The 23,984-nt window shown below is 51.0% G+C and overlaps 2 protein-coding genes across 2 annotated transcripts in view; one reads left to right on the forward strand and one right to left on the reverse strand.

Moving 5' to 3' along the window:
• The first annotated feature begins 320 nt into the window (after positions 1-320).
• Positions 321-2,648, forward strand: FZD9 (frizzled class receptor 9). Its single transcript, XM_055408930.2, has one exon. It carries the CDS (start codon positions 545-547, stop codon positions 2,312-2,314), a length of 1,770 nt encoding a protein of 589 aa, XP_055264905.1. The 5' UTR covers positions 321-544; the 3' UTR covers positions 2,315-2,648.
• Positions 2,649-7,563: 4,915 nt separating this feature from the next.
• Positions 7,564-23,984, reverse strand: part of BAZ1B (bromodomain adjacent to zinc finger domain 1B) — a 54,742-nt gene continuing 38,321 nt past the window's right edge. The window contains exons 13-19 of the mRNA XM_055410065.2: positions 22,672-22,854; positions 15,576-15,723; positions 14,384-14,531; positions 12,503-12,612; positions 10,134-10,279; positions 8,882-8,985; positions 7,564-8,627 (exon numbers count right to left, since the gene is read on the reverse strand). Coding sequence (XP_055266040.1) covers positions 8,270-8,627; positions 8,882-8,985; positions 10,134-10,279; positions 12,503-12,612; positions 14,384-14,531; positions 15,576-15,723; positions 22,672-22,854 — 1,197 coding nt within the window. The 3' untranslated portion in view covers positions 7,564-8,269. The remainder of the gene's footprint in view (positions 8,628-8,881; positions 8,986-10,133; positions 10,280-12,502; positions 12,613-14,383; positions 14,532-15,575; positions 15,724-22,671; positions 22,855-23,984) is intronic.

A 23,984-nucleotide genomic window follows, 5' to 3' on the forward strand; every position in this document is an offset into this window, starting at 1 on the left:
GGGAAGAACGTAGGTGACGCGGTGCGGGGTGGGCAGGGAAATCCTCCGGCTGACTGTCCTGTCCCGGAGAGAAGTTGGGCAGCAACCCCTCAGAAAGGGGAAAACTGTGAGCGGACAGACGAGGTCACTACTCGCACGCGCCGCCCCGCCGGACCGCGCCCGGTTGGGTCCTGCCGTGCAGCGCAGCAGCGAGGCGCGGCGCCTTTAAAGCCCGGCCGGGGGGCGTGTCGGGGCGGGCCCCGCCCCTGGGCGTGTCCGCCAGGCGCCCCGCCCCGAGGCTTGTACCCGCGGCCCTGGGAGGCGGCGCCTGCTCCCGCTCGGCTGCGGTTCGAGTAGCGGCGGCGGCCGCGGCGGCTCGGCGCCTCCTTTCCCTCGGGCGGCTTCCCCGCGCGCTGCCCAGGGCGCCCGGCCGCGCAGGGACACACGCGGCCGGCTCCGCTATGGCCCGCAGCCCGCGACGTGGCGGGCGGGCACGGGGGCGCCGGACGGCGCGGCCCGAGTGAGGCGGGGCCGCCCTCCCCGCCCTCGGCCGGGACCGCCCGGGATGGCCGTGCCGCCGCTCCGCCGGGCGCTGCTGCTGTGGCAGCTGCTGGCTGCGGGCGGCGCGGCGCTGGAGATCGGCCGCTTCGACCCGGAGCGCGGGCGCGGGCCGGCGCCGTGCCAGGTGGTGGAGATCCCCATGTGCCGCGGCATCGGCTACAACCTGACCCGCATGCCCAACCTGCTGGGCCACACGTCGCAGGGCGAGGCGGCCGCCGAGCTGGCCGAGTTCGCGCCGCTCGTGCAGTACGGCTGTCACAGCCACCTGCGCTTCTTCCTGTGCTCGCTCTACGCGCCCATGTGCACCGACCAGGTCTCGACGCCCATCCCCGCCTGCCGGCCCATGTGCGAGCAGGCGCGCCTGCGCTGCGCGCCCATCATGGAGCAGTTCAACTTCGGCTGGCCGGACTCGCTGGACTGCGCCCGGCTGCCCACGCGCAACGACCCGCAGGCGCTCTGCATGGAGGCGCCCGAGAACGCCACGGCCGGCCCCACCGAGCCCCACAAGGGCCTGGGCATGCTGCCCGTGGCGCCGCGGCCCGCGCGGCCCCCCGGCGACGCCCTCCCGGGCGCCGGCGGCACCTGCGAGAACCCGGAGAAGTTCCAGTACGTGGAGAAGAGCCGCTCGTGCGCGCCGCGCTGCGGGCCAGGCGTCGAGGTGTTCTGGTCGCGGCGCGACAAGGACTTCGCGCTCGTCTGGATGGCCGTGTGGTCGGCGCTGTGCTTCTTCTCCACCGCCTTCACCGTGCTCACCTTCCTGCTGGAGCCGCACCGCTTCCAGTACCCGGAGCGCCCCATCATCTTCCTCTCCATGTGCTACAACGTCTACTCGCTGGCCTTCCTCATCCGGGCCGTGGCCGGGGCCCAGAGCGTGGCCTGCGACCAGGAGGCGGGTGCGCTCTACGTGATCCAGGAGGGCCTGGAGAACACGGGCTGCACCCTCGTCTTCCTGCTGCTCTACTACTTCGGCATGGCCAGCTCGCTCTGGTGGGTGGTGCTGACCCTCACCTGGTTCCTGGCCGCCGGCAAGAAATGGGGCCACGAGGCCATCGAGGCCCACGGCAGCTACTTCCACATGGCGGCCTGGGGCCTGCCAGCCCTCAAGACCGTTGTTATCCTGACGCTGCGCAAGGTGGCTGGGGATGAGCTGACCGGGCTCTGTTACGTGGCCAGTATGGATGGGGCGGCGCTCACGGGCTTCGTGCTGGTGCCCCTGTCCTGCTACCTGGTGCTGGGCACGAGCTTCCTCCTGACCGGCTTCGTGGCCCTCTTCCACATCCGCAAGATCATGAAGACTGGAGGCACCAACACGGAGAAGCTGGAGAAGCTCATGGTCAAGATTGGGGTCTTCTCCATCCTTTACACTGTGCCTGCCACCTGCGTCATCGTGTGCTACGTCTACGAACGCCTCAACATGGACTTCTGGCGCCTGCGGGCCACGGAACAGGCCTGCTCCGCGGCCACCGCGCCCGGCGGCCGGAGGGACTGCTCGCTGCAAGGGGGCTCGGTGCCCACCGTGGCTGTCTTTATGCTCAAAATCTTCATGTCGCTGGTGGTGGGCATCACCAGCGGCGTCTGGGTGTGGAGCTCCAAGACTTTCCAGACCTGGCAGAGCCTGTGCCACCGCAAGATGGCAGCTGGCCGGGCCCGGGCAAAGGCCTGCCGGGCCCCCGGGGGCTATGGCCGGGGCACCCACGGGCACTATAAGGCCCCCACTGTGGTCTTGCACATGACTAAGACAGATCCTTCTCTGGAGAACCCTACGCACCTCTAGGGGCACAGGCCTGCGTGGGGCGGCTGTGGCCCCCTCCTCGCCACTCCCTCCGGAGGAGACAGCTGACTAGCAGCTGCCCAGCTGTCAAGGTCAGGCAAGTGAGTGCGAGGGGCCGAGGAGCAGGGCGGGGAGCCTCCTTCAACCCTCACTCGTCGAGACCCACTGAGGCTACTCCCCTGTTGCCTAGTGCAGGAGGTGGGCCTGGCTGAGTCCCCACTGGGACCTGGGGGAGCAGGTGGAGAGGAGGAGGGGCCGAAGGGGGTGTGGTCCAGCAGAGTTTATTTAATGATGTAATTTATTGTTGAGTTTCTCTGGAAGCTGTGACTGGAATAAACCCCCGTGTGGCAGCGCTGCGTCTTCTGTGGGCTGGAAAGGGGGACGGTAGGATGGTGAGGGCCCTGGGGGAGCCCTCCCCTGCGAGCGGAGCTGGGAGTGTGTCTTCTGGCTTTCCATCAATCAGGAGAATATCCTGCCCGGGAAACAGCTGTGTTTCGCAGGAGCCCCAGATTCTGCGGGTGGGTGTGTTCTCGGCTCCTTTTGGTGGCCTGCTTGCCTGTCTGAGCCGTGGGTTCCTGCTTCCCAGAGTAAGACAGGGATGTCTGCTGGGAGAAGTCAGGGAATCCCCTGGGATGACACGCCCCACTCTGGCCCCAGTGAGTCTGGCCTGTTTGGGAGTTGTGGGTAAGATTGCTTTCCTCAATTTGCATAAAAAAATTAGGGCATCAGCCTTTCTCGAAGTTTCCCTCGGAGGCTCAGTGTCTGCTCCCACTGGCTGGCTGGCCCCTCCTTTTCCTTCCCTGTGTCTGAGGGTCGGGGCCCAAGACAGTCCTCACTGCTGTTGATGTGGCCGCTCACTCCTTGGGGCCCCAGTCAGGGCATCCCGGCCCCTTGCCCCCACCAACCCCCGTCCTTCTGGGTGGAGATGGGGCTGGAGTGTTACATGGGCATCTTGGGAGCAGACATGGGCAGAGACAGCCCTCGAGGGTGGGGATTGGGTCCCCAGCTCCTGAAGGGCTGTGAAAAGACTGGAGGTGCTGAGCACAGCAGTGAGAAACGGGGCAGGTGCGTGCACATGGCTCCCTCCACAGGTAGCTCCCACGATTGTGAACCGGGAGAGGAAAAGGTGCTACGTGCTGGGGCGGCCCTGGGGCTGCCGGGACCTGCACCACCTCCGATTGTGGCCATTCCAGAAACCCTGGAACTGTCTTAGGCTGGGCTGTGGCCGCTGTGACTCCAGCCAGGGGAGAGCATTGGTTCCTGTCCCTGGTTCAGCAGCACCGACAAGAGGCCCTGGGGTCCAGCCCACTGCCAGCCAAGAGGAGCCCAAGGCCAGCTGCTCCATACACTAGGACCGAGCCCCCAAACCCAGGGCCTCTCTGGCCAGAGCCCTTCCTGCCCCAACCACCAATCACAGGAACAAGACGAACATCAAGTAGAGATCAGACAGATGGTGTCAGCTCCCTCGAGATGATAGAGGGTGGTCCCTCCCCGCAAGAACAGCACTGACCCCTAGGGGATTTTGCAACCCTTACGCTGCGCTTCTTGCAGGTGGAATCCTCCCAGCCCCCCTCAGTCCTTCCGTTCTCACAGAGCACAGACAGCTAAGTCCTCATGTCCTCATGTCCGCTTTGACCAGCAAAGTCAAGTGACCCAAACGTTGCAACTTTTCCGGGGAGGGTCCATGACTGAGAAACAGAATGAGCTTATTGCAGGTGAGGGGGCCCAAGCTGGGAGCGAGAGGGGCCGTGGCTGCACTGGGCTGGGCTCACAGGCCCGCACTCGGGCGGGGGCAGCAGAAGCCACAGGAGGATTCTGAAACGGGAGGAGAAAGGCAAGTAATGTGTACGGGCCAAGGGTGGAGGGCAGGGCGTGCATCAGGAGTGGCACCAGATCACCCAATCCCTTGCCAGTCAGTGGACAGGGTGGGTGGAGGGCACTTGGCTGTGTCCTGCTCAGTGGAAACAAGACTGACTTCCAGGACAGCTGGGACAGGAAGGGGAGGCAGTGTAACCAGGACGGACCCCAGGGGAGCTTTGCTTTGAGGCTAAGATGATTCAGAGGCCAGGACCCAGGAAGGAGGGAGGGGTGGGCAGGCCTTGGCAGCTAGGGCTTCTCAGCCTGGGAGCTTGGGATGACACTAATGAAAAGCCCCAGACCCTGAATGGCAGAGACGAAGGAAACATTTGATCCAAGACCTCTTACAGAAGCCCTCCATCTCATCTTCCTGTCCATTTCTCAGACAAGGGCAGTGCTTGAAGGCCTTGGCTGGCTCAGGAGCACACAGCCAGGGAGACTGGCCTCCAGACTGCCTGTGACTTCACACCATGGATTCCACCAGGCCATGGGGTGAGATGGACACGGTGGCTGTTACAACCTAGGGCAAATTTATCTAGAGGAAGCTGCCCCACGGTGGGACCTCTCCCCAACCCCAAAAGGAGACTCTAGAGCCCAAGAGAAGTGCCTCAGAAACCGTCACCCTCCAACCTGTGCCGCGTGTCCTCGCCACTTCCCTCAGGGGCCTGGCAGTCCCGCAGGGCCCCTGAGAGCAGCACGTCTGTGCGTGTGTCCACACCAGCCAAACATGAGCTTGTTCTTAACAGAACTTGTGAGCCCAGATCGCAGTCAGCAGAAGTCCCAGGGAAACAACGCCAAGTTCCCTGGAGTCAGCAGGGGGAATCTTGACTGAGGTCAGACTGAGAGGTCTGCTGACCTCACTCCCTGTTCAGTCCCCCAGGAGGAGGGTGCTCCGAACAGTCCTGGAGTGAAAAGGCCTGGGTGTCCTGGGCAGGGGGAGCAATGAGGAGTGAGCATCTGCCTCAGTATCCTGCTGAGGGGACCCTGGCTCTCAGGGAGGTGGGGGCCTGGTTCCCTAGTGAAGCACTGCCCGGGGTAGCTGCTTTGGAATCCAGTCACCATCACTTCTTGGCCTTTTGGCTAAGATGAAGTGTGGAATCCAGTCACCAGCTCGCTGCCACCTGACTGTCCCCTGCCCCGGGGACAGGATTTGAGGAGAAAGACAAGCAGGCAGGACGAGGGAGAGGTCTCCCTTGATCGCCAGAGTAATGGTCAGACCTCTGTCTTCAGGAAAAAAGTTGTCTCCATTTGCAGTAGTAGAGCCAAATCAGGCGTCTCCCCCAAGGTCACGGCCTGCTAGGGACGGATGGGCTGGGCTGGTGGACTAGGATCACGACACAGACCCCGGATGAGGTGAAGGGGCCCCAGAGGCGCTGTCCTCGTGTGGCCTAAGAAACCACCTCAGGAACAGTACTTCACAGATGCGGGTGAACTGGGGCTGCAGGGACCGCTCAGAGGTAGCACAGCTCCTCCAGAGCCTGAGGGCTGCTCAAACCCAGCCTGACCTTGGGGCAAACCACTTCCTCCCTGTGGAACTGAGAATCCCCCAGTGCTCAGGCCTGGCTCACTGCCCACGCTCACCAAGGCCACAGAGGCAGTCGATGGCAGAACCCACACCCAGCGCTTAGGTTTCTCCTCAGATTTCATCCTGTTTTTACCTTCTGCTGTCCTCAGTGCAGCTGGTCAGGAACTGGTGGTTTTGTTGCTCTGCCACTGGGATCACGCAGTGGCCCTATGAAACCCTGGGATTCCACAGGCAGGTTGCCAGCCAGCAGTGACCTACTCGAATCAACCAGTCTGACCAAAGAAAGACTCCCAGCATAAAATATAAATGAAGCCATGAGTAAAACAAGACTGGCTACACAGCAGAACTGCTAAAGCTGAGTAGGTGGGAATTTGCCGTAGTTCTGCTGTGCATGTTTCAAGTTTTCCTTGAAAACAACTGTAAAATAGCCAAAGCTTCCCCAAAATTAAGTCCTAAAGGACCACAAATTCCCACAGTGAAGCCTTAAAAAATTACTTTCTTCTAATTCCTAGAAGTTTCCAATAGAACTGGGTGGGGTGGGGTGCGGGTTTGAGATGGAGACAGCCAGGAGAGGCTTGAAGGCCATGGCTTCAATTACCCAGGGCACCAGAACGCTGTCCTGGAAGCAAAGAAACGCAGTAGATGGATCTGACCTGTGGTTAAAAAGCCTGTAAGCCAGAGGTCCTCTCCTGAAGAACAGCCTCCAAGAGTCCAAGGGAAAACGCGCTCAGGATGTACTACTGTCCACTAAGACCTCCGAGAGCACAAAGAAAAATTCACCAGAGTCGTCACTTCTTTATAAACACAAGTACATAATGTTTATTTGAAAGTCCAATTTATTACAAGTTGACCCTTTAATGGGGCCCTTCCTCCTTAAAGACAGTTTAAAAAACAAGTAACTGAGGTGTCACTGAAGTGGGAACACAGAATTCTCACTGTTAACAGAGACAGACTGGCTCTAGGGCAAGAGGCAGGGACGGTGCTGGCGCGGGGCTGTGATGCTGTGACGTCAGTGCCAGCTCCAAGCCCGGGGGAGTTCAGCCGGCAGCCCCCGCGGCAAGCCCCGAGGTGGCCGGGGCGTGGGGACCACACCTCGACGCTTCACCTTAACAGGCTTCAGTCCTGCGAGCTGCAGTCCCCTTGGTGGACTTCTCTTCCCTTCATTTGCATCGGTCCGGAAGTGCTTAGGTGCTCACGTTTTCCAAATTCAAAGTTGACAGAAAAGAAAATTAAACCCTGTTCTGCGTTCTTTATCAAAATCTGCCATAAAAGGGAAAGAAGACTACAAAGGTTGGCCTAAACGTGACGACTAGTGCTAGACTCACTGCGGGAAGGGCCACAGAGCCCTCCCGCCTCCGCACCCCCCCCCGACACTGAGCGCTGAGATTCGGGTTCTCGGGGTCCGAGTCTGAGGCCAGAGGAACGTGGCAGGGGTGCTGCACACGGAAGCAGCAGAAGCGGCCGCCAGGGCGGCAGAGGGGCCGTCCACGAGCAGGTGGTTCCCACCACCGGCCCCGACGCGCCCCAGCCCACCTGCTCCAGAGGAGAGAGGACGGGCTGAGGGAAGCAACCGGTCAAAGGAAAGCAAACACGTTATCAGAGAAATCGTATTGTACATGTGCCAAAGCGAGATGACAGAGATCTTTTTACAAGATGTTCTTTATACAATATCACTGCTGAAACAAGCAACCTTTAATAACTAGAAAAGTCAATTTAAAAAATTTAAACATTTAAATTCTTCCTGCTTTTCTTCTGCTCCCCTAAGCTTGTCTGGTGTGTGGGTGGGCTGGGCTCCAACACCCCTCTGCCAGACCCATCAAAGTAAAGGTTATACGCATGGTTACAAGCAGGGCTCCAGGCTCTGAGTGAAGTGCCTTAGGTTTTGTTTGAGGGGGCCGGGGTGGGGAGAGAGCTGTCACAAAGAAGGGAAGGGTACTCAGGAATGGCTGTAGGACACGTCCCTTTACTCTGCCAAGATCAACTCAACAGACCACACTGTCTCATGATGCTGGTGAACCGGAGCTCTGTATGGCACTCACTGATACTGTCGCCGGAGAGGGGGGCGGGAGAGACCGAGCACGGGCTTAAAGGAACAGGACCGCGTATAAATACAGACTGAAAGCAGCCACACGACCTCCCAGGCGGCCTGATTACCCCTCATCCTTCTACCTAATAGAGTAATCCCTCCCCTGGAGACCAGAGGGCTTGGCACTGCTGTGGGGGCCAAAGTGGGAGGGACCTTAGCAAAGAAGAAAGAAAAGGAACTGGGTTCACGAGAAAAGCCTTGGACTCCTCCTGGAAACCCTGATGAAGGGGGATTAAGGCCACCTCTCCCCACAGCATTTCTGGGCAAAGACCACCAACCCAGCAAGAGGCTCTCCAAAGTGCGCTGCTTGATTAAGGCCCACGGAGAGTTCTGGAGATGCGTGTGAGCTCGGGTGACAGGCATTCCTGGGCTCCCCGTGACCTCCTCCCGTCCACATTCTTCTCCAGCTTCCTCGCTCACCTCCCTCCCCCCTCCCTCGGTCTCCCTTGAGTGCCCCCGACCTCAGCTCCCTTACCAGGGCCCTGCCTCTCTACTTCTTCTGTCTTCGTCCCCTGGACTGTCCAATGGGCTCTGGCTCACTGTCCCCCTCGTCTTCAGCAAGCCGGTCGGGAAACTTCTTGCGTTTCCTACGGACATACGGGTGGCCAGGAAGGTGTTTATGCAACAGAGCCACCAGACACTGTTCCGTCTTCATCATGCAGCTCAGCACGTGGCTGCCCCGGCAGTTGTAAAGCTCAGCGTTGGTAAACACTTGCTTCACGTCAGCAAGAAACTCCTGCACAGAGCGGTAGCCCCCACAGGAACATTTGCTCTGCATTGTCTGGAAGTCCATGGGGTGGGTGATGATGTCATAGTAGTCCTCAGCCTCATCTCTGGTCACGGGCTCCCTGGGAGAAGAACCAAATGGAGAGGTCAGCGCAGCCTTGAACCAGACAGAAACCTGGTTATCAAACCAGGGACGTCATCACACGTCTCGCCAGAATGCCGAGCCCAGCCCACCAGCAGCGAGGCAGAGTGGGGGTGTTCACATGTGCTCAGAGTGGACTCCGCCAGACTGGAAGTTCACTTCCCTGCCCGCCACTGAGATATGTCCCAGGGGCTCAGCTGCAAGGCTGGCCCGTTCCCCTGAGCCCAAGCTCACCTGAAGGGCCAGCTGAAGCGGTATTTCACTATCTTGTGGAGGATCTCTTCACACTTTTGCAGTTCCAGGCTTTGCCTCCGGGAGCTCCGTTTGGTCTGAAGTACCTGGAGCCAAAGAAAGAAGACACATTACTGCAGGTCTGAGAGCAGAGTAGACAGAACAGAAGACACTTTAAAAAGTGTTTTTATGTCTGCTTAAAAAAGCAAAGAGCAAAGTTTAGCTATCTTCTCGGAACATAGAAGATGGTCAAGATCATCTGACTTCCATCCAGGGAGCGCTCTGAGCCGGCAGGCATCAGCCCACCCACCTCTTCCTGGTGGACAGTGATCAAAGCAGAGGAGAACAGGCAGCAATGGCCAGGTCCCAGCAGTCTTGCTGGGGCCAGCTAGAGAGGGCCACTGTCCCCAGGAAGCTAACCCTCTGAGAGCAGGTAGAGCTGGGATTACGGTCACGCCGTGGATGAGTTTAAACAAGCAACTGCAGAATGCCAGGTGGGTTATGGGGACCACCTGAAGTCAATTTTGTGGGGGTGGAGGTGTCTAAGGGAAGAAAATTAAGAGGTACAGTTCTTTTCCTGGGCTCTCCCCTGAGAAGCCGCTAAGAGGCTAAAGAGAAAGGGGCAGGCCACCCCTCCAGGTGGCAGGAATAGGCGTGACTCGCAGCGAGGAGCACAGAGTTGAAGGGATCAGGGCCGGGCCTACAGGAAGGGTGCTCAGGGTGCCTGCTGAGCATCCTGATGGCTTGCTTTAATGCCCCCAGCCCACCTCCAACTCCAATTTGATCTGTCAAGCTTTCTGTTCTTTAAAACTCCAGTGAAATTCACAGCAAGACTGCTAAGATTACGCTGGCTGAGGAGCAGAGGGGAGGGCGCGTCCCTCCCATGACAACTGTAGGCAAAAGCCCAGAGCAAGCGAGGCTCCGACATTGCTGACATTCCCACCACAGAGACCCAGCCCCGCTGAGCCCCGGGAGACACATGGTTACTATTTTAAAGTCCTTAACGAGTCGTAGGCTGCCCGTTAACTAGAGATGTTTGCAGGCTACAGCAGCGGAATGCCAGGCATAGCTATTCCCAGGGGCCTGCTGCCCCGTCTGCCTACCGGCCCATCCATCTGCCTTATCAGTCTCCAAAGTGGGGGCTGGGCGTGGGCAGCAAAGGGGCGGCTCCACCTGTTGCCTGGTGAATTCCTGATGCTGGAGTAGGGGGTACGAATACGAGATGCTAGAGCACGGAGGAAGAGTTGATTCTTACCAGGTCGTCCACCTCCGTGTCGTCCGCAGGTGGAGCCTTCGGCCGAGCCCTCCTGGTGGGATGCGGCTTCTTGCCTGGCCGTCGGCCGGGCCGTGCTGTAGGGGGGATGACACCCTGCTTGCCCCGGACAGTCTTGCGCGGTCTCACTGAAATTACACACATGCATTCAGAGAGCTGAGGATGAAGGGAGCATGCCCATGGAAGGGGTGATGCTCTGGATAGGCAGAGCGGTGACCTCCTCAGGTTGGCGGGGGGCAGGGTTCGTGCCGTCTGTTTCCTGCTCTCTAACCTCACAGGGCACATCAAGGGCAGCGGCAGCAGATGACAAATGGATGGATATCTTTCATCAACTGCCCAAGACCTTTGAAGAGTCTCTTTAGAAAGCCAGTTCTTTCGGTACACGCACCCACTGTCCCCACCCCATCCACAGGGAATGAGGGCTGGAAGGAGTCAATTGTAAATGGACTCACTCGGGAGACAAGGCCATTTGCTGATGGGTCTGCCTGGAATTCCTTCAGCCCAAGCTCAGCCTGAGAATGTATGTATTTACATGCGAGATGGAATCTGAGTGTGGAACAGATCCTGTTTCCTAATTCCCAGAGTTATCCTATACTCACCACCATAGTCTGCTCAGAAAAAAGCTGATACTTATGTGAAGTCTTCCTCACTGAATCCAATTTAAGACTTTGATTTCTAACAAGTACAGACAGTAGTAGGCCAGGCCACTTCCACCAGAGCCCTGCCCAGGACCCCCCGAGAAAGAAGAGCAACTACAAAGGCACAAGACTGCCTGTTTCTCAGTTTACAACAGGCGCTCAATGTCAGAGTGGCCAGCATCTCTCAATATGTCCGCGAGAAGAAAAGCCCCATCAGGGTTAGCTCAAGGCCACTCCACTAAGCAAACACTTCTCTGGAAAATAGGGAGGGGCACTGGACCAGAGTTAGGGGCACACAGAGGCAGTGATTCAGAGAATCAATAATCTATGTTTTATATTCTACTTCTAGACCAAGAGGACACTTCACCAACAATCTTAGGTTTTCTAAGTTCTGAGACTAGGCGAGGAAGAGAGTAAGAAGCTAACGCCAAGGATGAAACGCAGGATACGTGGAACAGCCAGAAGCCAGGGCCGTGAACTTTTGTGCCCTAAAAGGCAGAGCAGGCAAGAGGCTCTGAAGCACCAAAAACTTCCTGGATCCTTTCAGTAGACGAGGTCCTAGAAACCTGCAGAGGGAACACGTCCTTGGCAAGAGCAATAAATTCAAAGTGGAAAGAAACCATTACTTGGAAAATAAACAAAATCAATACATGGTTAACATCCAGAATCCGTTCACAAACAATGAAGTATCCAGATCATGACCTGGGCAGTCCTCAGCCGTCTCTGTGTAATGCAAGCTCACAGACCCCTAGTCTCCTTCCCTCAGATACCTGAAAAGTCATGCCTTGTGAACAAACAAGAGGAGTCCTAGAGGAACGAGAGAAATGCAGGTGTCCCAAACTAACCCCCCCGCAGTGTTGGGGAGATGGAGATCAGGAGCGCAAGCCCAGAGCCCTCAGGTTTTGGCAGCTGATACAGTAAGGACTGGGCCTGGCATGCAAGCCGTCTCTCCCAGCACCAAGTATGACCGTGGGAACTGCTCCTCTCCAAAAGCTCGTCAAAATCTTGTAGTTGTATTAACCTACAAAGAAAGGTATATTTTGCAGGAAAGGCTGCCTATTAAAAGGCTAGACTGTAGGACTTAACGGTTTAACCAATAAAAATGACCAACTCTCAAAGCCTCATGAAAATGAACGTGAGAGAGTGAGCCAACAAGGTGAGAGTACCTGACGCGACCTCTGCCCTGCTGACGTCCAATGAGCAGATCTGACCCTCCCAACAACTCTGCCCAAACCAGGGAAAAGTCTCCTCTTTTCAGATCAGCAAATCTGTAGCCCTACACACTATTAGGAAGAGAAAAATCACTGGTAACCAGAGAAAAAATAACTTCTCTCAAAGGAACACTGCACCAGAGGCCAGAAGAATGCAAGGGACAGCAGTGGGCCTGGACCCTCGCTACCGCAGCCCCACACGGAGGGGCTCAGAACCAGCAGACCTATCACAACACACCTGGGGCCTGGAACTCCATGAAATCGTGGACCAAGTGGCTTGGCCACAATTTGATGTTCTGAGGCCAAGTCACCCAACCTCCTACTAGGCAGGTAGTTAACTGGCATCTTGAAAACCCATTTAAAACACGGCAGCAGAGTCAGCCCACTGCCACAACACAGAAAATGGCACGCTGGTGTTGTTGGGCATCTCTCGCCAACCCAGTCTGGCCAGGTCAGCTTAGAAGACAGTGAGGTTAACTACGAAAGCAAACCGAATACTCACGTCGCAAACCAGCCACCTCATAATCCTCCTCCTCCTCCTCCTCCTCTTCTTCCTCTTCATTGCTCTCGTCATCTTCGCTGTCCTCAGAGGCAGACTCTTCAGTATAATTCCTGTGGGAGAAAACACTTGTAGAGCCCACGAATCCAGGTCAAAGTGGTTCAAAGACAGGTAAAGTCCCACGTAAATCACGGCAACCTTTCCCTCTTCATGGACTAGACAGATTTCATGATAAGGGGAGGGAACCTGAATCGAGGCCAGGACACAGGAAGCAGAATGAAAACCTAAGCTTTAATCACATGTCTCCTCTGCCAGGCCCCAAACACGGTAGCTGAAACACGAATGGCAACAAAAAACCAAGACCCAAATGCAACCCCACTCCTGAACACACAAAACCGTTCCTTTTGTCTCACAAAAACAGCCAGATAATGTAACATTTCATGTATAAAAGCTGTCCCCAATGCTGGGGTGGACTGAAAGGATAAACAGCCCAGACAGGTGTTATTCCACCTGGATGCCCCCTTCCAGGAGCTGAAACAGCTTGCAGATGACCGTAACATCAAAGCACTGGTAATCCCAGCTCAGAACAGCTGGTCCAAAGCCCCGCCGATTCCAAGCGGCGGCCTCCCCTCTCTAAGTGTAGCTGGAATGGAGTGAGAAATAACCGAGTAATGCTGTTAGGCAGGGCTGGGATCAAACAGCTCTGTCCTTTCCAAGAGACACCAAGCCAGGGTGCCTACACGCTGCTCTTTTACAACTTCAGATTTCAACGTGGAAAACAACGGCATTAACTCTGGCGAGTATCAGGCGTCTCGTCTTTACAAGACCCTGTGGTCGGCCTCATTGGGTGAGGGTGGACAAAGCACCACCTCTACTCTCAGGAACGATCCCAAGGGAGACAGCGAGCTGCGGAGAAACTGAACAAAAAGGCAAGATGCACCAGCATTCAACTTTACAGACGTCAGAAGCCGAGTTGGAACAGAGAGGAGGAATAATTAATCCTATGGATGTAAGGATGCTTCCAGAAAGCAGTGATACTTTAAGCAGGTGGCGGGCAGTTTAGCCAGGTAGGAGTTCTGGGGCCAGGGAATATGCTCGCTGGGAAGAAAACACCAGAGGCAAGGATGCCCAATAAAGAGTCTGTAACAGGCACACAAGATGGGAACAAGGGTTCATAAAAGCATGAGCTAGTGCTGCGTAAGAAGAGTCTCGAAAGTTAGTCCAGGGACTTCATTCCAGAGGCAGCGGGCAGACCACAGTGCTTCAAGAGGACAGTGACGCAGCAAACCTCTTTCGCAAACCGTTCTGGTGTCAGCACACAGCTGGAAGGAGGAAACGGAGGAAGATACGAGGCTGAGCTGAGAAGCCACTGGAGGAGGCCAGATGAGCGAAGCAGGAGGCTGACTCGCAGACATCTAGACACTGAATTGATAACATTTTGCAATATAGAGACGGGGAAAGGAAGGTGTCCAAGCTGACACCAAAATTCTAACCATGCTAAGGAAGGAAAAGAGTAGGTACAGGTAAGCAAGGTAATGAGTTTCATGATTTTTAGCAGCGGGTGGCTGCAGAAGTCATTAGAAATTAAGAAGTGGGCAAAGTAGAAGTAAAAGATAGAGGGAGATATGTTATTTGAAACGAAGGGATGACCGAGAAAATATAAAACATGGCTGGTAAGGAAAACCAGAAATGTCAACAAAGAGCTAAAATTAAATCGGAGCCCTTTGAGCACTACTCCCTCACCCACCGTAGTACCTTCAATGGGCTCGGCACACAAGAGATGAACTCAGAACTCCCCAGCATCATTCAGTCTGAATAACTGGAGCTCAAGTACAACAGCTACTTATCAATTTGTTTGTTTTTAAAAGAAGAAGAAATTCTCACCTGCCACGGGAGTTGCGCCTGGCAGTAGCAGGCTGGCAAGCTGGGCACTGCCACTCACCATCTGGTACTTCATAGAGGGCCGGCCTCAGACAGAACAGGTGGAAGGCTTTATTACACTCGTCACATAAGATCAGCTTGTCATCCTCACCTGCAAGGAGATAAACATGTAAAGCACGTTGGGAGCACGGCCACAGTCAGTGACTTGTAAGAAGGAGCTGCCAGCTTCAATCAACCTGACAGAAGAAAAAACTGTCTAGTGCAGTGCTACCCCATTTTAAAGAGCACAGTCATCTTCTGAAAAGAAATGCAGTATTAACTAGACTACAGGTAATTTAGGGTTTGGGGCTTCTAACTTACACCCCCAAATTGACTCAGGGCTAGAGGAGACAGTTAACATTCACTAGGAGGCAGCAAAAACTCAAGCACTGGTAGGAGATTTCACTGCCCCTCTCCCACTAAGAAATGAACCCCTGACAAAGTATACCTTTCTGCCCTCCTTCCTCTGCCCCGACCAGACAAATGCATCCCAATTCATATCTATTGTGGTCTGTTTTCCTTAATTTGAAAATACACCAATTTAAATGATCGTTTCCCCTCTCCAACCTTCCGTTTTTAGAGCAACTAATGATTTTAGAGAAGTCTTTTCATCCTTGGAAAGTATATCCTAACCTGTCACACAACAGTGCTAGCCACTGAGAAGTCAATCACTGAGGGGCTTTTAGAACATAATGGGGCTCCTAAAAGCTCCAGCATTAAACAGTCCCACATGCTTTGCTCTGTAGGATTCCAAAATAGGAAGTCCAAACTTCCTTCTTCATAGCGTTCAAATACTGCCCTCTACTGGCAGCACCCACAGCACCACAGATGAGTAAAATTCAGAGATTTTAAATGAGTTAAACTAATTTTGCTCCCTAGAGAAAACTTAAAGCTTGGCAAGATCAACTGTTCTTATTTCATACTCAAAACTGAGGCACAAAGGGCCCGCTCTGCATTGTGGGCATGTGACTGTAAGGACCAGCGTTTTACGGGCTCTCAGAAGGCGAAATCTGTGCTCCCACATCTACACACTGTGCGTGCACAGCTCTCCAGGGGAGAAACGCACTTGGCAATGGAGAACCAAGTGCCTGATACCTGATACACTCAGATAAGCTACTCTGACTTAAATACACCTTTCTTCCTGATTTAAATATACCTTTCTTTCGACAAACTTTGCATCGAGCATTTTCAGCTGACATATCCCATTTGATACAGGCATCAAGCATCCCAAGTAGAACATGCATTCTGGAAAAAGTCTGAGCCTCGCGGATAGCTGTCTTCCATTTTTCCAGAGCAGATGCAACCTAAACAGAGACCAAAGCAGGCCAGCATTACTATAATGACTACAAAGACACAGAATGTGGACCTTTCACATCATATTAACAGAGTATACACCGAGAGAGGAATAGTACTAGGTAAAGATATGAAAGAATCCTGAGTATACTCACCTTCTAGAGCCCCTCCGGTCTAACCCATTTATCTTACAAAAGAAAACAAGGCCTTGAAGGGTGCAAAAAAGTTGCCAAAGGGCACACAAAGAATTCGGTGGGGGGGGGGGGGGAGGCGGGTGACTAGAGACAAGTCTCTTCTAGTGAAATCCACTTAAAGACTCAGTGTCATTTAAAAGCAGGAACACTATACTGTGTAAATAATGCTAGTATGCAGCAATGTCATGGAGCTAATGAAACTGGTCAACAAGTGTTTCAGTTTCTGCACCAATATGTGCCCCAATCCCAGACAACAGGGCCTAGAAATCCTAGTGATATGAATCGTTCCACAGTCTTCAGAGTATGAAGCACAGGTATGTGACATTTCTCGTGACCTGATCACCAATTTCTAACTGAAGTGACAATTATAAAGCGCTGGGGGTTGGCCTGATTTCATTCTGGGCAGTTACTCTCAGCATAACCCACACTGTCTCCTGCCATCATCAGAAAATGGGAATTAATTTAGAATTAGCAAAACAGTTGTGATGGAGAAAAATACAATGAAGAATTTTCAACCTTCTCTATAAAACACACATTCTGATGCGGAACAAAAACACCATTTTAGAATAACTCATGTATTTGTACTGCTGTTTTATTAATTGAAAGGTGATTTTTTGCGGACACTTTCAAAGCACTTAGAAAGCCTAAGTGATGAAATGGCATGATAGAGGGCATTGTTCTCAACAGTCAGACAGCACGAGAGCTGGACAAGGCGGCGCTTAGGCCGTCCACCAGGAGCCAAGAGTCTCAGGCACCTCACTGCCGTCCACCTTGTGGAGGTCATCCTGCTGTGAGTCATGACTGAACTGAAGTCAGGCATGCCGGCTACGTTTACAGCCTTGCTGGCTACAGCTGACTAAAGCCACCCCTGCTGGGTTGTACTGCCCTGTCCGAAGCAAAAAGGCCCGTTGCAAGTAATAGTCTCCCTCCTGGAAGAAAGGCCATGTGGCCTCTTCATGGAAGGCCACAGGCTCAAAACAGAGCTGCTGAGGGAGAAAGACAGTTGAGCTATTTCTGCAACCCTGGTGTGGAGGAGGAGGGAGGGGGAACAAAGGCTGTCTTTTTCCTACAGAAACCTACAGCCTTGTGTAAGTTTATGAACAACAAGGTAAGGAACACAAACACACCAAAAACATCGACTTCAGAGGCTGCTCGACGTCTACTGAAAACTGACTCACTCCTTACTCCAACTTGCAGTGCAGGTATTCCAACATCTGCCTCAGAAATACAATTTCCTTCCTTCCCTTTGCAGAGCGCCTCAGCAGGATTTAAGATATACAATCACGGCTGCCTTGCTGGTCTTTAACCCTAATGTAATGAGAGCTGACGTGAGGTACCAGAGAGTCCTACTGTAGTAAAACTTAAATCTTCTTCATTCAATGGAATATAAATTTAAGAATTTTAGGTTCAGTTCCTAAAAGAGTGTTACTGAGAACAGCCAGGGAACAGCTAAAATGGGCTTTGGTGTCCTCTAGTGGTCAGATGGACACAAGTTATCAATATTTAAAAAATATTTCCTATAAATTACAAAATCTGAGCACGTAGCACATGTGGCCTCAAGAGACCGTGAGAATAAGCTTATGGAGAAAGCAAGAGAGTTTCAGAAAAACATCTATTTTTGCTTCATTGACTGTGCCAAAGCCTTTGACTGTGTGGATCACAATAAACTGTGGAACATTCTGAAAGAGATGGGAATACCAGACCACCTGACCTGCCTCTTGAGAAACCTGTATGCAGGTCAGGAAGCAACAGTTAGAACTGGACATGGAACAGCAGACTGGTTCCAAATAGGAAAAGGAGTACGTCAAGGTTGTATATTGTCACCCTGCTTATTTAACTTCTATGCAGAGTACATCATGAGGAACGCTGGGCTGGAAGACGCACAAGCTGGAGTCAAGATTGCCGGGAGAAATATCAATAACCTCAGATATGCAGATGACACCACCCTGATGGCAGAAAGTGAAGAGGAACTCAAAAGCCTCTTGATGAAAGTGAAAGAGGAGAGTGAAAAGGTTGGCTTGAAGCTCAACATTCAGAAAACAAAGATCATGGCATCTGGTCCCATCACTTCATGGAATTTAGATGGGGAAACAGTGCCAGACTTTATTTTTTTGAGCTCCAAAATCACTGTGGATGCTGACTGCAGCCATGAAATTAAAAGACGCTTACTCCTTGGAAGGAAAGTTTTGACCAACTTAGATAGCATATTAAAAAGCAGAGACATTACTTTGCCAACCAAGGTCCGTCTAGTCAAGGCTATGGTTTTTCCAGTGGTCATGTATGGATGTGAGAGTTGGACTGTGAAGAAAGCTGATCGCCGAAGAATTGATGCTTTTGAACTGTGGTGCTGGAGAAGACTCTTGAGAGTCCCTTGGACTGCAAGGAGATCCAACCAGTCCATTCTAAAGGAGATCAATCCTGGGTGTTCATTGGAAGGACTGATGCTAAAGCTGAAACTCCAATACTTTGGCCACCTCATGCGACGAGTTGACTCACTGGAAAAGACTCTGATGCTGGGAGGGATTTGGGGGCGGGAAGAGAAGGGGACGACAGAGAATGAGATGGCTGGATGGCATCACCAACTCGATGGACATGAGTTTGAGTGAACTCCGGGAGTTGGTGATGGACAGGGAGGCCTGGTGTGCTGTGATTCATGAGGTCGCAAAGAGTTGGACACGAGTGAGCAACTGAACTGAACTGAAACCTCATTTTAAAAACAGACAAGATGTAATTTATATATTAACAAGTTCCCCCTATTAAATGCGTAGTCAATGGCTTTTCATATATTTGCAGAGGTTTACAGCTATAAACATAATCTTAATTTTAGAATATTTTTATCACCCAAGGAAAATTTGCCATTTGCTATCCCTACCCTAACCCACCAATTCCCTACCCTACCCCACCACTTTCCCTCAGCCCGAGGCAACCACACTCTTCCTCTGATTATGGATCTCACTACTCTGACGTTTCACACATGTGGCCTTCTGAGACCGGCTTCTCTGACTGAGCATGCTTTCTAGCTTCATCCACATCCCACCCTGAAGCAGTACTTCATTTCACTTAAACTGTGGAGCAAGACATCCATGCTGTCTATCCATTCATCAGCTGGCAAACACTTGGATTGCTTCCGCTTTTTGATTATTCTGAGTAAGACTGCTATGAATGTTTGTGCACATTTGCATAAACATTTATTTTTTTATTTTTTGTGAAAAGAAAGTTTGCCCAAGATCTCAGCAATCTGGGCCAGGTCTCCTGATCCCCAGTCCGGCACTGCTGGCATTTATACATTAGCTCCTGTTTTATCCACTGTATTATTCATACAGACTAGCCTTGTCTCAAGTTTAGTTCAGTTCAGCCGCTCAGTCATATCTGACTCCTTGCGACCCAAGGGACTGCAGCACGCCAGGCTTCTGTGTCCATCCCCAACTCCCAGAACTTGCTCAAACTCATGTCCATCAAGTCAGTGATGCCATCCAACCATCTCATCCTCTGCCGTCCCCTTCGCCTCCTGCCTTCAATCTTTCCCAGCATCAGGGTCTTTTCCAATGACTCAGTTCTTCGCATCAGGTGGCCAAAGTATTGGAGCTTCAGTTTCAGCATCAGTCCTTCCAATGAATATTCAGGACTGATTTCCTTGAGGATCAACTGGTTGGATCTCCTTACAGTCCAAGGGACTCACAACAGTCTCCTCCAGCACCACAGTTCAAAAGCATCAATTCTTTGGTGCTCAGTTTTCTTTACAGTCCAACTCTCACATCCATACATGACTACTAGAAAAACCATAGCTTTGACCAGACGGACCTCTGTTGGCAACAAAGGCCTTGTCTCCAACCAGCCTCTAATTTCAAGAACAAAAACAACCAGCACTCAACATTGTAAAGAACATCTTAGTCTCCTCCCATTGCACAAAATTCCAAACAGTCTAGAACATTAAAAAAAAAAACCCAAAAACCACATTATCCAAGACTTAAAAACAGATCAACAGCAGTTAGATAAAGTTTTTACAGTCAACACAGTGCCATCAAGTAAATACTCTGTTTTGCAGTACCGCTGGGAAGCCAGGCACACTATTCTGATGAAAAAGTCAAATTCTCCAACATATTTAAATCAAGTTGGGCCCTAGTTAGAAACAGCAGAAATGTATATAACAAAATAAAGGGGGAGCCAGCTTATGGGCAAGCCACCATTAATTCCCTTTACCTAAGAGTCGGACACGACTGAGCGACTGAACTGAACTGAATACTAAAAAGACAACATCATATTTTGACAAGAATATAATGAGGCGTCAGACCATATTCTTCCATAAACAAATGTTTATAATGGAAAAACAGATAACCAGCTTGTCAAGACAAATGCATCCAAAGTAAACAGACAGCCTAACAGAACCCAGGATTTCGCCCAACTATGAAACATCTTTCCCACTGAATGCAAGAAAATGAAATAAACATTCAATAATTGCAATAACTGACTACCACACGAAGGGATTTAAGAGATAATCTCCTTTCACAAATACGGAAACTGAAGCACAGATTAGAGACTGACATTAGCTCAATGCAACAGCCTAGTGCCAGCTGAAAAACCCTGGCCCGTGCTAAGTGGAAACCTTCAAAGCAAAGGACAGTGGAAAATTTCAGAGCTGTGGCAAGGCTGACCTTTGGTGGGGAACTGCAGGGCATAATGCCATTTTAATGGAGAACATTGTTGAACTACTTAGTCGACAACCTAATTGATTTTCCAAGAAACTCCTCCATGTTTTCCATTTGTGTGCTATGTGTCTGGGCCCCAAGGTTAAAAAAGTGCTCACATTTTCCTCCCCAAGCAAGCTAAGAATCGTCTCATATGACAAACTGAAAAGAGGCTACTTCACTCTGGGGTTGAATACTAAAAAGGAACTTAATGAGAACGCTATACAGCTGCTAGTGCCCAATGAGAAGAAAATACTACGAGTAAAGGAATGGCAAGGAAAGATCACACAGAGGAGGAGACTGTTCCGAATAGAACTGGGTTAAAAACGAAACCCACGAAGCATGCGGCAAGGCTGAAAGTTACGCCTTATGAGAAGAGATTTAGCAAAGGAGAGTATGAACTCTGATGTCTTATTTCACCTAGAGGTTACCTGGATGCTGTATTCCTGTAAGACAATGACGTGTGTGAAAGCTGAGTCTATGTCATGAATTAATAGTTAAAAGTTTATCTAACTTAGTTAACTTAATCTAATCTTAGTTCTCTGCTCACCTCTCACCTAAAATGTTTCTTGTATCATGTATCACTCTCGGTCTTAGGAAGAAACTTGGGGGGAACATGACAACTGTGTACAACTCCCAGAGAAGCTTCAGAGAGGAAACTCATTCCATGTCAACTCAGAGGACAAAACAAGGACCAGTGGTCAGTGATGAGAGGCAATTCCAGCTCAGACTAACACTGCGTCCACCCCTTTCCACAACCTAATGAATTTCTACTTGTTCTTTAAAATCCAGCTAATAGGTTCTCTCCTCTGGCAAGTGGTAAGTGGCCCTTGGATCCCTCACAGGCGAGCCATAGATTGGTCTTCCTCCACATCTGTCACACTACTCTAAGCATCTCTCACACAGTTCTTGAGGGCAAGGACTTCTGGCTTCTACTTATCAGAGTGACCGACAGAGGCAAGCCAGCCCCAGCCATTACCAGTGGAATGCTTCCCTTGTTTTCCCTTTTCTCCCTCCCCTCCCTTCCCCTTGCTGCTTGCTTCAGGCGTGGTCACAGAAGACAATCCTCCCTGATAGAGGAGGACCTTTCTTCACCCAGGGTGCACAAGTAGTTGTGTTCCCGGAATAGAACCTCCAAACAAGATGTAAAGACCCACAGCAGCCTTAGTCACAACAGTCAAAAGGTGGAAGTGACTCAAGTGTCCACTGATGGCCGATAAGCACAATGCGGTCTATACGCACAATGAAATAGTACTCACTCTTATAAAGGAAGGAAATTCTGGCACATGCTACAACGCAGATAACTTTGAAGAAGTTAAATAAAGGACAAATATTGTATGATTCCACTTATATGAGATACCTAGAGTACTCAAATTCATAGACACAGAAAGAGAATGACAGCTGCCAGGGACCTGGGGAAGGATGAAATGGGTAGCTTAGTGTTCAATGGGCAGTTTCAGTTTGGAAAGATAAAAAAAATTCTGGGGACAGATGGTGGTAATAGTTACAGAACAGTGTGAATGTACTTAATAACAGATTACATGTAAAAATCGCAAAGTTGTTCATTATGTATATTTTACAATTTAAAAAACATTAAAAACCACCACCCTTCAAAAAAGGGCTTCCCAAATGGCTCAGTGGTAAAGAGTCCACTTGCCAATGCAGGAGACACAGAAGATATGAGTTTGATCTCTGGGTCAGGAAGGTCCCCCTGGAGAAGGAAATTGCTTGGGAAATCCCATGGACAGAGGAGCCTGGAGGGCTGCAATCCATGAGGTCACAAAGAGTCAGACGTGACTGAGCACACACACACACCTTTTTAAAAAAGGAATTTGCTTTGGTAAAGGTAAAAGGTGTGTGTGTTGCGGGGTGGGGAGTGGGGGTCTAGCACAGTATCCAGCGCTATAGGCAGGGCTGTGCTTCACAGACCAGTTTGAAATTATCTGGAGAATGGGATAAAGATCAGACACTGGCTCAGGGAACAGTGCTTATGCAGCTAAAAAGCACAGGGTTAGATAACTTTAATAGCAGATTACATACTTCTACAGTCATAAAATGACATCTTCATTAGGTAAAATACCTTTGCTTCCTCTGCCATTTTTTTCTCTTCATCCACCTCTTCAGTCTTGGCTGAATCTTCGCTTTGGAGTTTTCTTCTCTTCTGCTTGGGAGCCATGAAGCCTTGGAGAAACTTCTTTATGACACTGGCTTGAAGGGCAATCACACATTCACCAAAATCCTTCAGTTTCTCTAGTGAGATCACCTACAGAAAACAATTTCAAGACTAGACTGAGTGAAAGGCCAAGAGAAAGATGAAAGCAGACTATCCTCAATTAAAGTCAAATCAACCTACACCGAAATTGGTCACATAACATTAATTTAACTGGGTGCCTCAGTTCAATGGAAGGCTTATACATTTGAAAGTAGCCAGACTACCTGGATATCCCTGATGAAGGGACCCATGAGATGCTGAAACCTGCTCTACTTAAGAAGTTACTGAGGAGGGAGGTGGGAGGGGGGTTCGGGAGAGGGAACTCATGTACACCCAGGGCGGATTCATGTTAATGTATGGCAAAACCAACCAATATAATATTGTAAAACAATTAGCCTCCAATAAAAATTAAAAAAAAAAAAAAAAAGAAGAAGTTACTGAGCTCATTCATTCACTCAGCAACCGAGTGCCTACTAAGTACAAATGACAGTCTCAAGGCAAAGAAAAACAGAAAGTAAAATTTTACCAACCTACTAGCTTACAAACGATAAGGGACTGGCAAACCACACCAGTCTTCTTGCCCTGAGAACTCCATGAACAGTGTGAAAAGAGAAAGAATGATGGTAATCTAATATTAGCAAGGTATGGGTCTGGGTTTGGTACAAAGTAGGCAACTGATAAACACTTGCTAAAGAAAAAAGCAATTACAATATTTGAAACTAGCAGAATCCTTTGGTTGAGTAACTCCTATTTAAAAAAAAAACCAAATTTGAACAATAAATATGTTTCAATCCTCTTTCCCAGGGAATGTACCAAGAACTTATAACAGAGCTAATGAAAAAAAAGTTACATATATAAGATGATATGATTTGCTGATTCAAATAGCAAAGAAAAAAAGAGAAGCCTGACAATAAAAGGTTTATCATATCAACTCCATGGCTTACTATGTACACCAAAGTGATACAAAGACTAAAAGAAATAGAAAGTTCCTATAAAGGAGGGAAAAACTGGGGGGGGCGGGGGGATCCCCAACTGCTCATAAAAATCATATAACTATTAACACATATACTGCATATGAACAATTTGGAAAGACTCACCAATATTAATGTTTGGAATTATGTGGACTTCATTATTTAAAATTAACAGAAAAATTAGCCTGTCAGACTCCTCTGTCCATGAAA

The sequence above is a fragment of the Moschus berezovskii genome, chromosome 27 (genome assembly GCF_049115385.1).
Source record: "Moschus berezovskii isolate FMDL1 chromosome 27, NW_MosBer_1.0, whole genome shotgun sequence".
NCBI lineage: Eukaryota > Metazoa > Chordata > Mammalia > Artiodactyla > Moschidae > Moschus > Moschus berezovskii.

Bases quoted from the DNA above. Each gene is read 5' to 3' on its own strand.
- FZD9 (XM_055408930.2), top strand. From the start codon at position 545: ATGGCCGTGCCGCCGCTCCGCCGGGCGCTGCTGCTGTGGCAGCTGCTG.